Genomic DNA, 15,356 nt, shown 5'->3' with positions numbered 1-15,356 from the left:
TAAGGGTGCTCCTGGTAGACTTTTTTTTAATAGTACAAAAATTATTAAAACATTTAAAAAGAGGTTTTTATGATCCAACTGGTTTATGGCAAGAAGAAATCATCTATTTTTCTTTTCTAATAACAGTAAAAATGTCACTGAAGACATTTGTTTTTTTAAAATATGATGCCTCATGCTAGCAGACTTTGAAGAATCTGCTTAGAAAGGATCATATTTTTTCTTCTGAAGGAAGGTATCTTGTTCCTGTGAAGTTACTCAATTTATTGTGACAGCATTTTCCAAAATTGTAAGCGTGCACAACTAATCTTATCAGGATAATAGTTCAGTAAACAGCAGTGCTCATTACTTTGTTAATCTAAGCCTTCTATGGTCATTTTTGATTCAGAGTTCTTTGATTTGTGTTGCTAAAATTCAGATTAAAAGTGCTGCATTGTGTTTAAACTTTTTTTTGTGGTGGTGAACATGAAATCTAGCACAATCATGAGTGCTAAAATAACTCAAGGCAGTACAATTTTCTGTTCTTCTTCGAGTGCTTGCTCATGTCAATTCCATTCTAGATGTGTGCACACCTCCGTGCATGGTTGCTGGAATTTTTTTCCTTCGAGTAGTATCCGTAGGGCTGGCTCTGGTGCCCCCTGCAGCTCCGTGCACATGCTGTGGTATGAGGCGCCGCCAGCCCTGCGTCCCCTCAGTTCCTTCTTTCCGCCACTAACGGTTGCTGGAACTTTGCCTTCTTGCTTGCTACCGCAAGTACTATTGTTTCCCCGTTTCTTATAGTTAGCAATTAGGTTAATTAGGTTAGAATAGTTCTTTGTTAGTTAAGTACTGGTCCGGTTAGGGACTTCTGCACGGGAGCAGGGTATGCCCTGGTTTCCAGGTTTCAAGCCCTACACGGTTTGCAACAAGCCCTTCCTGCTCAGCGACCCCCATGACAGTTGCTTAAAGTGTCCGGAGGAATTGCTCAGGAAGGATAAGTGCAGGATTTGTAAGGACTTCAGGCTGAGAACTCAGAAAGAGAGGGAGATCCGCCTGAAGGCCCTTCTCATGAAAGCTGCCCTGAGACTGGCCTCAGAACTGCCACGTTCCACCTCAGTGCCGAGCAGATCATAAGTGCAGAGTGTCCTGCCAGCACCAGAGACATTGTGACACTGTCCTTCTCCATCGAGAAAGAGGCAGAAGAAGCAGCGCCTGGACAAGGACTGCTCCCCTGTACCGAAGAAAACCAGGGATGCAGGGTCGAGCGAGGGCCCTACATTAGTCCGATTGGCTGTACTGGGATGCGTGGAGCAGGACTTGTCCTTCAGGGCTCCAAACCCTCTGAGGGAGCCACCCCCGACTCCTGGGAGCGGAAGGGGGTCCATCCTGCTCATGGTGCTGTCAACACCGGAGGTATTTCAGGCAGTGAGAGACTTGATGGCTCTCCCCTTGCCACCCAGCCTACCCTGGTGCCAGGAAGGGATAAGGCTCCAATTTCAAAGGGGAAGCCCATGATGGGACCCCCTTATTGGCTGCACCGGTTGCCTGAGCCTCGAGATGTGTCGCTTTGGACCCAGTCTCCGCAGAGAAGGTCCCTGCCATCGAGAGGCAGATCCCAGGGTCACGCTCACTGTCACTGGCACTGGGTTGATTGCCGATGGCCGAGCAGTACCATCCAAGGTCTCCAGGTCGAAGACGGTCTCCAGTGAGGGAACGGGGCTGATCCCGGTCTCTGGTGCGGAAGAGCTCTGTGCGGTACTGAACCCGCTCTCTGGCACCGAGGTCCCCAGCGGCAAAGCAGTGCCATTCCCGGTCCCCAGTACCGAGGGACTCCATCGCGATAGTCAGGTGTCATGAGTCCCCATGGTACCGAGCTGGGCAGTGCCTCTGATCCTCGATGTCCCATTCCCCAACGCCCCATGCCCGTCATCGTGCCATGGACCATCAAGAGTCTAAAGGGTCGAGGCACCGATCACCGTCACCCAGACGCCAGCATCAGTCGCCACAGGGCAGCCGGAGGGAGTCAGTGGGAGCCCTCCTGTGGTCATCAGCAAGCGACTCTTATTCCTCAGAAGAGGACAGGCCCGCCACCCGCCCCAGCCATTGTCGTGACTAAAAACTAGCCGTTAAAACAAATCTTCTAAGCAAACATGTTCTAAATACTTTTCTTCCATATTTGAAGCCTACTTATCCTTAATTCTTCATATTAAAAGTTATCTGTTTGAAAGTAATTTCATATTCATCTCTCAAAATTAAGCTTGCTGTCCCAAAATGTTTTTGTTGTGGGATACTCTTCCGTAGAATGAATAAGCATGGGGGGATAGATGATTATATTCAGTAACTGTTTATCTTAGATTAGAACGGAATACTTCTCTGGGAACAAGCCAGTAAAACAGTGGTGGTTTTTTTTTGCCTCATAGTCTAAAACTGGGGTCCTGGTTCGATTCTGTGATGCTTGCTTTTTATAGTAATGTGAATGAACTCCTACCAAGGGTCAAAATGTTGTACAGTGTTCATTGTTTTTTTAATATTAAAACATTAAGAAAATATAGATTTGGAAAAACTCATTTGTAATTGTGTACTGCAGCTAAAAAAAAAAATCTGTTAGAAGAATGTTGTGGTTGTGAAGTCAAACACTCAAAAGTAAGAAAAGGCTTGAATTAAGGTAGCCCTGGCCACCTTAATTTGGTCCCTCTGTGTCAAAAGGCATATGTACATTCTTTAATTACATGATTATAGTCTACTTTTTTCATCAGAATGCTGCCTCATTCAGGGCAACTTCTAGTGGTTAAGTGGTGGTGACATTTTTTTTCCCACAGAGAGAAGGAAGAAAGCCTTTCTCAGCAGTGTAGCCTTCGTTGACATAGATGTCGTCTTGAAAGGTGTGAGTTTGTACCTTTTGCAGTGGCGAAAGGGGACATAGCGCTTTGAATGATTGTCTTGTATTCACAAAATAGGTACAGTACGGGCAGTGACAGTATGCTGTTTTGTTCTCCATGCTCCTATATGTGCCTCAACCATAACCTGCACAGATGTAACTCATACCTGTTTAGTTCTTGGTCTCTGCTGAGACTGTCACCACCAGTGCATATTTTTATGCAAGCACTGTCATTCCACATGACAATTCGTATTTTTCAGATTTCATAGTTTATGCAAGATTATACTGCCTGGTGGCACTACAGATTACCATGGCAACAGTGATACTGCACACAAAATGTACATGCTGAGGAACCACATGTGCAGAAGCTACCAGTCTACATGTTAACACAAGCTGCTTTCATGAGTCAGCTGCTAAATACACAGAAAAAGAGTTCTGGTATATTTTTGCAGACTGATGAAAGAAGTATTGTAAGACTAGAACATTATATGTTAGTCAAGCAAGATATTATTCCATAAAGGACAGAAGTGAAAATAGGGAAACAAGTATTTAGTAGAAATAATTAGTAGAAAGATGTAAATGTATAGCATATGTTAATACGTAATACATTGGTGCTTTTCTACTAGCATTTTTTGTTTTCATTATAACATTTTCTTCATTTTGGCAGTATTGGACTTCACTTACTAGGTTTTTAATATGCAGTTGATACATAAAGGATCCTGTAGTGGATTGAAGTGTTTTGAAATTTAAAGCATTTCAATATACTTTTTGTCTCTTCTCGCTCACACAGACCCAGTGGCACGCCCCCTGTGGCTGGACGCTCCTCAGCCTGTTGTGTTTAGGTCTCTTGGGGCTTTGTCTCAGGAGTGTGAACAGAGTCCAGGTATTGTTTCCGGCTTGGGGTCTCTAGGCATACACTGGGTCCAGATCCTCTGTATTGCACCCCCTCCTAAGAGCTGGGGCCCCACTGTCCAACTGCCTAGCCCCTGGGACTAGAACTGACCCCTCAGGCTTCCCAATAGCTTAAACACATTCTTTCCCCGGATCTCCAGCCATGTGGGCACTCGGAGTTTACAATTTAGCTCTTCAGGGACACACAAAAATGAATGCTAACAGATACACTTTGCACAGGATTCTAAAACACCACTTACTCTTTACCTAGCAGCATGAGAAATACACATATTGAGACAAAATAATACACACCTATACACATTTTCCCTGCCTCAGTTTCCTCACCGCTCTAGAAAATTTTTGGGTTTGGGGTATCTGGAATCCTTCTCCTGTATCTCAAGATTTCTCTTCAAGGAGCCTTTCTAGGTCAGCCAGCTTTCTCTGAACTTGGCCAGTGCTGCACTTAAACCATACTTTCATGGGGAAGAAGAGGGTATGCCCGTCACTTCCTCTGTCCTTGACCAAAGCTTCCTGTTCTTGTGTTAGTAAGTTCTAAAATTGGTATGTCCCATCAGCAACACTTGATTCCTTTGTTCTGCTTTTGGGAATTTTCCACTCCCCACTTCTTGAGCCCCCTGCAGAGAAACTTGGTTGAACTGGTTTTCCTAGCGAATCTGTTCAGCCAACACATTGTCCTATGGTATACCCACCTGAACAGGCAACCATTAAAGGTCTTAACGACCTACCATGGTATCTAATCTAGGAGAGATGTATTATAGCGTCTGTCAGAAAATGGTGGATTCCACATCTACGCAGAGGTATTCATGTACAACAGTTTCATACTTTAGAACATTAACTAGAGTTAATAAATTGTACATAGACAGGCTCCCCAAATCATCAAACTCATCAGTATTGTTTAATGGAATTGTTCCTCCAGAAGTGGAGAGTCTACTGGCTGGCTATGTGCGAAGAGGCAAGTTTTAGAGCTTTGTTACTTAACAGCAGTAACATACCTCTGTACAGGTTCATAGGTTCCTAAAAACATGTAACTTAAGTGGATGTAGGAGACATAAATAGGATGTGGCGGATATTATGACTAAATAGTCCAATACAGAAGATCCACCTAGGAAGAGAGATACTTTTTGATTTTGAATTTGATTTGCTCACCCAAGTGTACAGTATTTTAATTGTACATTAAATTTGTAAACTCTAAATTTACATACATCTTTAAAAAAATAACTATCAATCATGTGCTAGTCTCCAAAAGACAGTATAATCATTGTCTTTGCCCTGGTCCTACTGCTTCCCCAGTCATTCCTCTATTGTCTCCTCTGGTTCTTGTCTTAATAGAAGGCCAAACTATGCCTGTTTGTTCCACAGCTATGGAGCTGAGTGAAGGGAGGAGAGCAGAGCAAGGAGTGTGGCAGCAATCAGGCACAGATGCAGTCTGAGCGCTCCCTAGAGCACAGGCTGTGTCCATTTGCCCCTTGGGGTGCAAGACACCCTGAAGGCTCTGTGGAGAGTGAAAATCATAGCCTGCATCCCCAGACATGAGTCCACAGAACTGGATGTGTGCTGACATAAGCTGCTGATTCTGTGTGCCCGGGAGTTTGTAGGTTTACATACTGAATTCAAACCAGTTTGATATAGTCTGAAAGGTATCATCTCACTGTTCATTGGCTTGAGTGAAATGGGTTCAGAGGTTTCAGTGATCCATATCACATAAACATACACCACAGCTGGCACTCAATTTACCCCCCTCCTGAACTGTGAAATAAAGGATTTTGCTGTCCCAGGTTAACTGTCTGGCACCTTTCATGAGCACAAAATTTGCTAACTTAGATCCAATTAATGTTTTTTATTTAGCTTTTATGCATATCCTCCTCATCAAATGTGCCTAATCTACTGAGGACTGTCATGCCAGCCAGAGTGACCACGGTAGATAAACTTGTCAGTGATCGTCACAGTGTTTGACCCTACCTGCACTAGGCCTTGGTCTTCTGCCGTGAAACGTTCAACCCCATAGTGCAGATGGCATCTTGGAAACCTTGAAGGGCAGGGCTGAAATACTCTGACTTCTCCACAAGCAAAGCACGTAGTTGTAGTTTTGATTGGTGAACAATTCTTAACCAACCTTGATTCTGATGTATGGAGTGGCAAGTCCTAATGTCCAGTCAGTAGCTCGACAGGATAGTGCCAAAGTGAAAATTCATCCCTGCTGCATGCATGAGGTTGTGTACAAATGCGGTGAAAGTCGTGAAGCAAGAGTAGCCCTCTATTTTCTCCTAAGTCCATCATCATATAATAATTTTGAAAAATATTGTGTTAATATATTAGGACCTGAAGAGAATCTCTACTTAAGATTGAAAGCTTGTCTCATTCACCAACAGAAGTTGGTTCAATGAAAGATATTACTTCACCCACTTTGTCTCAGTATATCAGGAGCATAGTCTGAACAACATTGGAAAATGGGAGTAGCTGGTAGAACTGGCCAGTTCTGTTTAGCTTTGTTTTGCTAAAAAAATAACTCAGGTTTAAAATTTATAAAATATCCTTTCCTTGAAATGTTATATGAATGCTTGTTTATGTGCAGTTTAGAATTGGTGGTAATTTTGGTTCTTTAACTACAGGGATCTGGAAAATGTGAATGAGACATGAAAAGAATCGTTGCCTCTGTAAAATTAGTAGTTATGCCTCCCATTCTGCAAGCACTTAGATAAACTCCTAAGTTTATGCACATGAGTATTCTCTTTGACTTGAAAGATGCTCTGTTGATGTCAATATTCTGTAGAACTACGCATGAACATAAACTTGAAAACACTTCATTTGAATGAGTGTTTGAAAGATTGGGGCCATATTTACAAAAAAAAAAAAAAAAAAGTCTGAAGTTACTGTATTAATTTTCATAGCTAAATTCAGTTCTTAAAGTGTGAAATAGCAGGACTAAAATCCCTCTAAATGCAAATTTTGTCGTAACCTTAAATATAGATTGTCCTCTATTTGTATACACACAAACTACTTTGCAACCTTAATAATGTTCTTTAAACTCAAACTCTCAAAAGTTAAGAAATTCCAGAATCAAGTTGCCTGTTTTGGCTACCTCGTGTAAGTGCATTATGATAGTTTTTAATTATGATCACATTCTACTTTTTCCAAAGGACACCTGTGTCATTCAGGGCACAGGATGGAGTTGATCTAAGGATGACTCGGGGTTATGCAATAGAGGGAATCTGTCTGTAGGGCTCTTGCCTCTTATTTTGAAGAAGTTGGAAAGTGTGTAGTAAATGAGAAGAAGGGTTGCAGGAAGAGTAAGAACAATCTTATGGTTAAGGCAGTTGAATGCTAGAAAGCAAACTGGAAAAAAAAATCCATTGTGTGGCATCATATTAATACCCACTTGGTTCATCACCACAGTTGGTACCTTTAGATCAACCACATAGACCTCTATCACTTGAGCAGGTGAAATAAATGATAGCAACAGTAGGTAATCATCCTATACAGACCAACGCTAGAAGAGCTGAAACACATTTTGCCAATGAATTTCACAAATATTTGCTGACAACATAAGTATAGTGAAACTTGGGAATCTTGGGTTCCTTTCCAGGCTCTGGAGGGGAGTGTGTTTTGGAGGGTGCAAGCTCTTCTGCCCATTTGCCCTTAAGCTTGACCCCTTCCAACCTTTCCCAGTTCTGTATTCCCCATCCCATTCTTCTTGCCCAACCAGTCCAGCCATCTTTATGCCTCCTAGCCTCACCAGACTCCTTGTCCCAGTGTACTCCTTCCCCTCACTCCTAGTCCGGTTCTTCCTCTTCCCCTCCCACATTTAAATCAGACGGCTTCCTTCTCCACCCTGTCTTTGAGTGTCAGCAGGGGGTGATTAGAGAGAGCATGCTCCGTTGCTCGGTGGGGATTGTGCATGCACAGACTTAAAATCTCAAATGTCTATTTGAACATGTGTGAATTGCAATTATTCAGAGGTTTATAACTTAGCAAGAATTTGGGTGGATTTTCCCAGGGATGGCAAAAGGCACATGCCTGATACAAAGGCTACTCCCTGCCAAATTTCAAGTCCCTGATCCAAAGCATGAAGGCACTAGAGCTGTCCAAAGAAAATGTCGCCAGAATTTTGTAACATGGCAAAACATACTTTTCCCTAGTCTTGTGTTTAGAAACAGTTGAACTGTTTTGGCAGAAATTTTCCAAAAATTCAACCTTAAATGTAAAATTTTAGCCTGACTGGTAAAAGTTTAGCAAAGTTATAACCAACTGAAAACAGGGTCTTATAATCGGAAGTGTCAAGCAACCTTAACAATAGGGGGTGCTACCAGCTCCAGCTAAACTAACAGTACTAGAGCTCGGTGGACTCATCAGGATCCATGACTCCATTACATTGGGTTCTCTACCAATATATAAGATACTAGTGTAATCAGACTTGGCAAAAGTGGCTGTGTATTCAGCTTCAATTCCTTATTCTTATCTTCTACAGAACTTTGTTTCCAGGCATAACGTTGTATCTATGTTCTCTAGTCTGGTTTCAGAGGCATGTTCTGTGCAAAGAACTTCTCATTAACTGCTTCCTCTCTCTTAATTTTTAGCATGTAGAAAATGCTATCTTGCAAATCTCTTTAACAGAGCAGTGCTATCTCTAGGAGTGCTATCTCTTTCCTGAAGCAGGAGAAACATTTAATTTGAAGGATTTGAAAAGGAACAGTTTATTTCCAATACAGCCTCTAGTCTCAAACTTAACATTAAATAAAATATAATCCTTAAGATAAATATGTGCAATATATTTAACATTTGGCTTTTACCTATTCTCTGCTTTTAATTTACTGTTTTGACAAGGTATTACAGTTTGAATGTGTTTTGTGCTGTGAATCTGACTCTTAGTCTTATTCTGGATTTCACTTGGTTGAGGAGTTGACTGCCTGGGGACAGCATCAGCTTTAAAGAGCGCTATCAAAGGCTGAATTCTCTGGTAGTGACCCTTTATCTTGTTCCAGGAATACTTTTTTTAAAAAACCAAAAATGTCAGATGCGACAGAGTTTAAATGGGTAAAAATAGAGGGATGGGCGGAAGACTTTGTAATAGTGAAAGTGTGTATGTCTTCATTATAGTTTGCAATTAAAACCTTAATCTGCAGCTGAGCAAATACAAAAGCTGATTTTATGTTACACTTGTGAATAGTTATTAATAGGTAATTGAAATGTATAAAAAAATAATTTGGATCCTTCAGGTCAGGCCATCCTTTACACACAGAATGTTCTCCCTGAACAATCTCCTTTTTCAGACACCTTCAAGATCCACTTCTGCCTTGCTGCCTATAACGTATAAGCCAAATCACACTTGCTATGTCTTAAATTTGATTATATTGAAAGCTTCTTTGGAAGTAGAGACGGTATGGCTTTTACTGCACCTTGCATAATGGGACTTGGATCCTGCGTGGACCTTTTGGACACTGCTGTGATATTAAATATAAATTGAAATATTTTCCTATATTTATCAAAACTTTGAAATAGTATTTGACAGTATCATGACTTATGCCTCAAAATGTTCGTGTTCTATTCTAATTGTACTGAAAATGAGCTAACTGGCATTTGAGACTTTACTCTTTTAGTCAGCTGATAGTGAGGCAACTGAGCTCCACCTGGATTTGTGCATATTAAGGATTCTGTCTATCTTTCCTGTGCTACAGACATAAAAGCATACAGATCATACAATGCTGAAAAAATGTTTAAAATGTAACATAGTAGGGTTTGCTATGCTAAAACAAAATGCAGATTATTGGATACTTTAAAAGTCAGATAGGAATCTTAAATATATAATTGAAAAGTTGTCTAATTGACCCCATTTGGCCCACATTCGGAGGAATCTACATTGGAGACCCATTCTATTTGAAAAGTGTTCAAACTGGATTCTTCTTGTCGTCTTTTAAAAAAAAAAAAAAAAAAAAAAAAAAAAAGGCAAAAAAACAAAAGGGATTAAAAGAAAACAGGATCTACTGAGTACATTAAAATGGGACCAACATAGTATATAGGCTACGGCAAATTTAATCCAATTTACAGAGTAAAAGTATTATTATTAGTGTGTTTCAGTCAAGTTCTCCAAAGCATTGTAAACTGAGGCACAGACGTTACTTGACAGCATGATGCACATGCATGATACTATAAAAGTAACAAGTCAGAGCAGAAGACTGAAAGTTAAATCTCCTTCTGGTCCCATATCTGCCATTAGGAAACACTGTCTGCAGATTAGTAGGGAAAAGCTATGGTAACCTTTCCTCCCCCCAACTTCCAATCTCAAATATATAATTTTATATCTGTTTTTTGTCTTTGATACTACTTTGATGTGACTGAAAATGGTCAATAGCAAGTGCTCATACTTTGATATCAGAAGCTTTCTGGTCACAAAAATGTGCGTGCGCACATATACACCTATTCATAGTAAGTATGTGAATGGGTTATTTTAAAAATTAATAGAAGTTTGAATTTAGGTATAAGATTTCAGTGTCATCAACTCTTACTGATGATTTACTTAAGGATATCAAATTTAATTTTGCTATGACTATGACTGTGAGCCATAAGAACTAGTACAGAAGATAAGTGTCAGAAATTACCAGACAGAATTCAGATCAGATGTCAGTCTAATCTAGCAGCCAATAGCCCAGATGCTTTAGAGGAAGACACAAAATATCCTGAAATGGGCAGTTGTGGAATAAACTGTCTATAGGAGAAGTTTCTTCCTTACCAATTTAATTCCAGGTTTGTCTGTACTGAAGTATCAGGGTTTATATCCCTTAAAAACTTTTTTGGTTGGTTTATTTATTTTGGTAAGATTGTTTGAAATGGAACTTCAAGCCTAATTTCAACTGCCTGTGTTTGCATCTCAAAGTCCACAAACCCGTTATAGGTGCCAAGGTTTTGTTTAATTTATAGCAGACATAGAGAAGATTGTGATTCAGAATAGGTTAGAAGAGATTTCTTGGTAATGAAATGATAACTTGACGGTTAACGCCAGAGCTTGGACTAGGAGCCTCCAGAGTTGAAAACAAGAGTCTCTACAGCTTGAGCAAAAGAACCACATGTGACCTGCCCGTGCCTAGGGTAGCCACTGAAAATGCCACGGTCAGAATATGCTGTAAAAGGAGAGCAGATTCTCCCAACATTGGGAAGTCTGACTTCAGTGTCACCCACCAACCAGCCACAAACAGCGCTTCTGATTCTCAACACTGGTTATCAAGAAGCCAAAATAAAATATACACAGCCCCCCATACTGCATTTCAGTCTCTGACTCCCAATCACCCACTAGGTCCAGTAAAGAGATCAGTTATTTAAACTCTATGCTCTTTACCAAAAAGGTTTCTCCTGACCCCAAAGGGTCAGCCACAGTACCAGATCAATATAAGTTTAGATCTTACCCAAAACACCACACTGCCAGCCAATCCTTTAGTAACTTAATCTAAAGGTTTATTATAAAAAGAAAGAAACAAACTATAAGAGAAGTGTTAAAGGATTAAAGCAATCAGACACAATTGATTTGAAAGTCCATATATATCAGGTTTCTAGTAGAATTGTGGAGTTTGCAGGCTTGTATAGTCCCTCTGGTGTACATCCAGTACCTAGATGGGTCTCAGTCCTTTGTTTCACAGCTTCAGTTCAGATGTAGATGAGTTGATCCAGAGGTAGGCTGAAGACCGAAGACAAAATGGATGTGGTGCAGCTGCCTTTTATGTCCTTTTGCCTTTGCCATGCTGCTTTTGGAATTTTACAGGAATAAAATGGAGTCCTGAGTTACATGAGTAATTCCTGGTGACTCATCAGGTATATCCCTGGCTTCTCCCCCTGGGCCCCCTGTACCTGAATTTCTTAATGGGCCATTAGGCAGGCTAGTGCTGCAGTCATCCTGTCTGGGGTGTCGCCCAGACACAGCACAATTTGAAATACAGATATATCAAACATACCCATCACTTCCATTACACACACAACACATGAACATAAGCATTATCATCTAACTTAGCACATTATAGCCTTTCTAACAATACCTGACACAGCATATCTCGTATGAATTATGATTTTGACATACTGATGTTCATCGCATGCATCCAATGAAGTGGGTTTCTGCCCACAAAAGCTTGTGCCCAAATAGATTTGTTAGTCTTTAAGGTGCCGCAGGACTCTCGCGGGTTTGCTAAAAACAGACTAACATGGCTGCCCCTCTGGAATTCAGTCTTTTTAATCTTTTCTCACATAGATGCTGTTCATACCTCTAATTTTTGTTGCCCTTCTCTGTATTTTTCCATTTCTAATCTATCTTTTTTGAGATAAGTCAACCAGAAGTGCACTCAGTATTCAAGATGTCAGCATACCATGGATTTATATAGTGGCATTATGAAATTTTCTCTTTTCTAATGGTTCCTGACATTCTGTTAGCTTTTTTGGTTGCCGCTGTGCAGATGTTTTCAGAGAACTGTCCACAATGCCTCCAAGATCTTTCTTGAGTGGGAACAGCTAATTTAGACCATCGTTTTGTATGTATACTTGGCATATTTTCCAATGTGCATTACTTTGCATTTATCAACATTGCATTTAATCTGCCATTTTGTTGCCAGTCATCCAGTTTTGTGAAATCTCTTTGTAACTCTTCGTAGTCTGCTTTGGAATTAGCTATCTTGAGTAATTTTGTATCCTCTGCAAACTTTGTCACCTAACTGTTTACCACTTTTTCCAGATCATTTATGAATATGGTGAACAACACTGGTCCTGGTACTGATCCTACTATTTATCTCTCTCCACTATGAAAACTAATAATTTATTTTTACTTTCTCTCCCCCCCTCCATCTTTTTTAACCAGTTGCTAATCCATGAGAGGGCCTTCTCTCTTATATCATGACTGCTTGCTTTGCCTAAGAACCTTTGGTGAGGAACCTTGTCAAAAGTTTTCTTAAATTCCAAGTAGACTATATCCATTGGATCAACCTTTCTCCACATGCTTATTGACTTTAAGAGATGACTGTTGATTCTAAGAGATTGGTGAGGCAAGATTTCCCTTTACAAAAGCGGTGTGGTCTCCTCCTCAACATATTGTGTTTGTCTGTGTGACTGATAATTCTGTTCTTTACTATAGTTTCAACCAGTTTCCCTGGTGCTGAAGTCAGGCTTGTAATTGCCAGGATTGCCTATGAAGCCTTTTTAAAAAATCAGTGTTACATTAGCTATACTCCAGTCATCTGGTACGGAGGCTGATTTAAGTGATAGGTTACATACCAATCATTAAGCAGTGTTTTTAGGATTTGAATGTTAGGATTGGGTTCTTCATTATAAATTATGAGCAGAAGTTATAGACCTGATTAAGTATCCACATACTTGCTGTAGAAATACTCAATATTTAACCTAAAAGTAAATTATATTTACATTAATATTGGTTTATTTTTTCTCTTGTGTTGCAGAAATTCTAATAAGGAGCATTTGACCATCTAATCTCTTGAAGTTGAACCTTTCAATATCAGGACTAGGAGCAAGTGTCTTCAGAATCAATATGTAGCAAATGGGTGGTATCACTCGACTGAAGTTGCTCCCTCAAGCCAACATATTTTGTGTTTGAAGGATCCTTATATTTTCAGCAGTGAATTAATTGTTTTTTGTTAACCTAAAAAAGTGGATTTCATGTGGTGCTTGCTAAACATTGGATCGCCATGAGTAGTAATCTAGGAAAAGAAAAAGACTGTAAAGAGAAGGATCCAAAAGTTCCATTGGCAAAGGAGCGGGAGAAGGAGGCTAAGGCCTCTGGAGGATTTGGGAAAGAAAGCAAAGAAAAGGAGCCTAAGACCAAAGGGAAAGATGCCAAAGATGGAAAGAAGGATGCCAGTAGTGCACAGCCTGGGGTAGCTTTTTCAGTAGACAACACAATAAAACGACCTAATCCAGCCCCAAACACTCGCAAAAAATCCAGCAATGCTGAGGTGATCAAAGAGCTAAATAAATGCCGAGAAGAGAATTCAATGCGCCTGGACTTGTCCAAGAGGTCTATACACATGCTTCCATCATCTATCAAAGAGTCAACACAGCTAACGGAACTTTATTTATACAGTAACAAATTGCAGTCTCTTCCTGCAGAGGTGGGCTGTCTTGTGAATCTGATGACACTGGCTTTGAGTGAGAACTCGCTTACCAGTTTGCCTGACTCTCTTGATAACTTGAAGAAACTGCGCATGCTTGATCTACGGCATAACAAACTAAGAGAAATTCCTTCAGTGGTGTACAGGCTAAATTCTCTTGCCACTCTTTATCTACGCTTTAATCGTATAACTACTGTGGAAAAGGATATCAAAAGCTTGTCAAAACTCACCATGCTTAGCATACGAGAGAACAAAATCAAGCAACTACCTGCTGAAATTGGTAAGCATTTACACTTTGATTTAAAGTTGATGCAATTTTAAAAAATTGAAACATGAAACATTCACAAGAGATTTAAAATAAATTTTACATTTCTTCCAATAATTTAGTCCCAATTTTTAGGCCCAGATTTTTAAAGATATTGAGGTGTTTCTCCTATCAGTGTTGCAAGGCGTAAGTTTCATTTCCAAAAGTGATTTAGGTGCTTAGAACTCTTTCCTGTTAATAAACTCCTGGGCTGATTGGATTATGGACCATAGAAAGGGTCCTATCAGTTCTATCAATTTCTGTACAGATCTGCTAATACTATTGTTTAAATCCTTCAGTGATCTCTGTCAAGTTAGACACATTAACCTCTTGCTCCTGCAACACAGTGTATTGAATTGCATACCTCCATAACAGCAGCGCCCACTGTGAACTTCCAGACATCAAATTGCTGGTCAGTTGACCAGTAATATCTGGTATAGACCAGTGGTTCTCAACCTTTCCAGATGACTGTACCCTCTTTCAGGAGTTTGATTTGTCTTGTGTACCCCAAGTTTCACCTCACTTAAAAACTACTAGGTTACAAAATCAGACATAAAAATAAGAAAGTGTCACAGCACGCTGTTACTGAGAAATTGCTTACTTTCTCATTTTTACCATATAATTATAAAATTGATTGGAATATAAATATTGTACTTACATTTCAGTGTGAAACTTAAGCTGATTTCTACTTGTGAACCGTGTCTGAAGCCTGAGCCCCCCAGCAGTGGTGCTGAAGCATGTTACTTAGCTTTGTGGGGCCCCCTGTGGCATGGGGCCCCAGGCAGTTGCCCTGCCTGCCGTGCCCTAATGCTGGCTCTGCACTTGCAACCCCTCTAAATCCGTCCTGTGACCCCACTGGGGGCTGCAACCCCCAGGTTGAGAAACACTGATCTAGATGAGTTGATGTACCGCCTGAAAGACTTCTGAGTACCCCTAGGGGTACATGTACCCCTGGTTGAGAACCACTGGTGTTTCCACAAGATAATTTGTACATTGCAGAAGTATTTCAGAACTGTCAGCAGCTGGTTTCAGTCTCTGGCTCTGTGCAGATTCTACTGAAATACCTTCCACCTTCTTGCTGCAGCTGCCTTAGGTGCTTTGCTGCAACTTTTCAAAAGGTACAGCAGAAACATTTCTGGTCAAGCAAGAGCTAAGGATTCACCTTGGCATCTATTTTGAGCAAATTACTTGGCGA

The 15,356-nt window shown here is 40.5% G+C and overlaps 1 protein-coding gene across 3 annotated transcripts in view; it reads left to right on the top strand.

Moving 5' to 3' along the window:
• Positions 1-15,356, top strand: part of SHOC2 (SHOC2 leucine rich repeat scaffold protein) — a 92,132-nt gene that overhangs the window by 24,516 nt on the left and 52,260 nt on the right. For all 3 annotated transcript variants that reach the window (XM_067537081.1, XM_067537079.1, XM_067537080.1), the window contains exon 2: positions 13,189-14,137. In XM_067537081.1, the coding sequence (XP_067393182.1) occupies positions 13,435-14,137 (703 nt within the window). In that variant the 5' untranslated portion in view covers positions 13,189-13,434. The remainder of the gene's footprint in view (positions 1-13,188; positions 14,138-15,356) is intronic.

The sequence above is a fragment of the Emydura macquarii genome, unplaced genomic scaffold (genome assembly GCF_026122565.2).
Source record: "Emydura macquarii macquarii isolate MOO-44397 ecotype Brisbane River unplaced genomic scaffold, CSIRO-AGI_Emac_v2 contig_3692, whole genome shotgun sequence".
Classification (NCBI taxonomy): Eukaryota; Metazoa; Chordata; order Testudines; family Chelidae; genus Emydura; species Emydura macquarii.
This window is presented reverse-complemented; position numbering and strand designations above follow the sequence as displayed.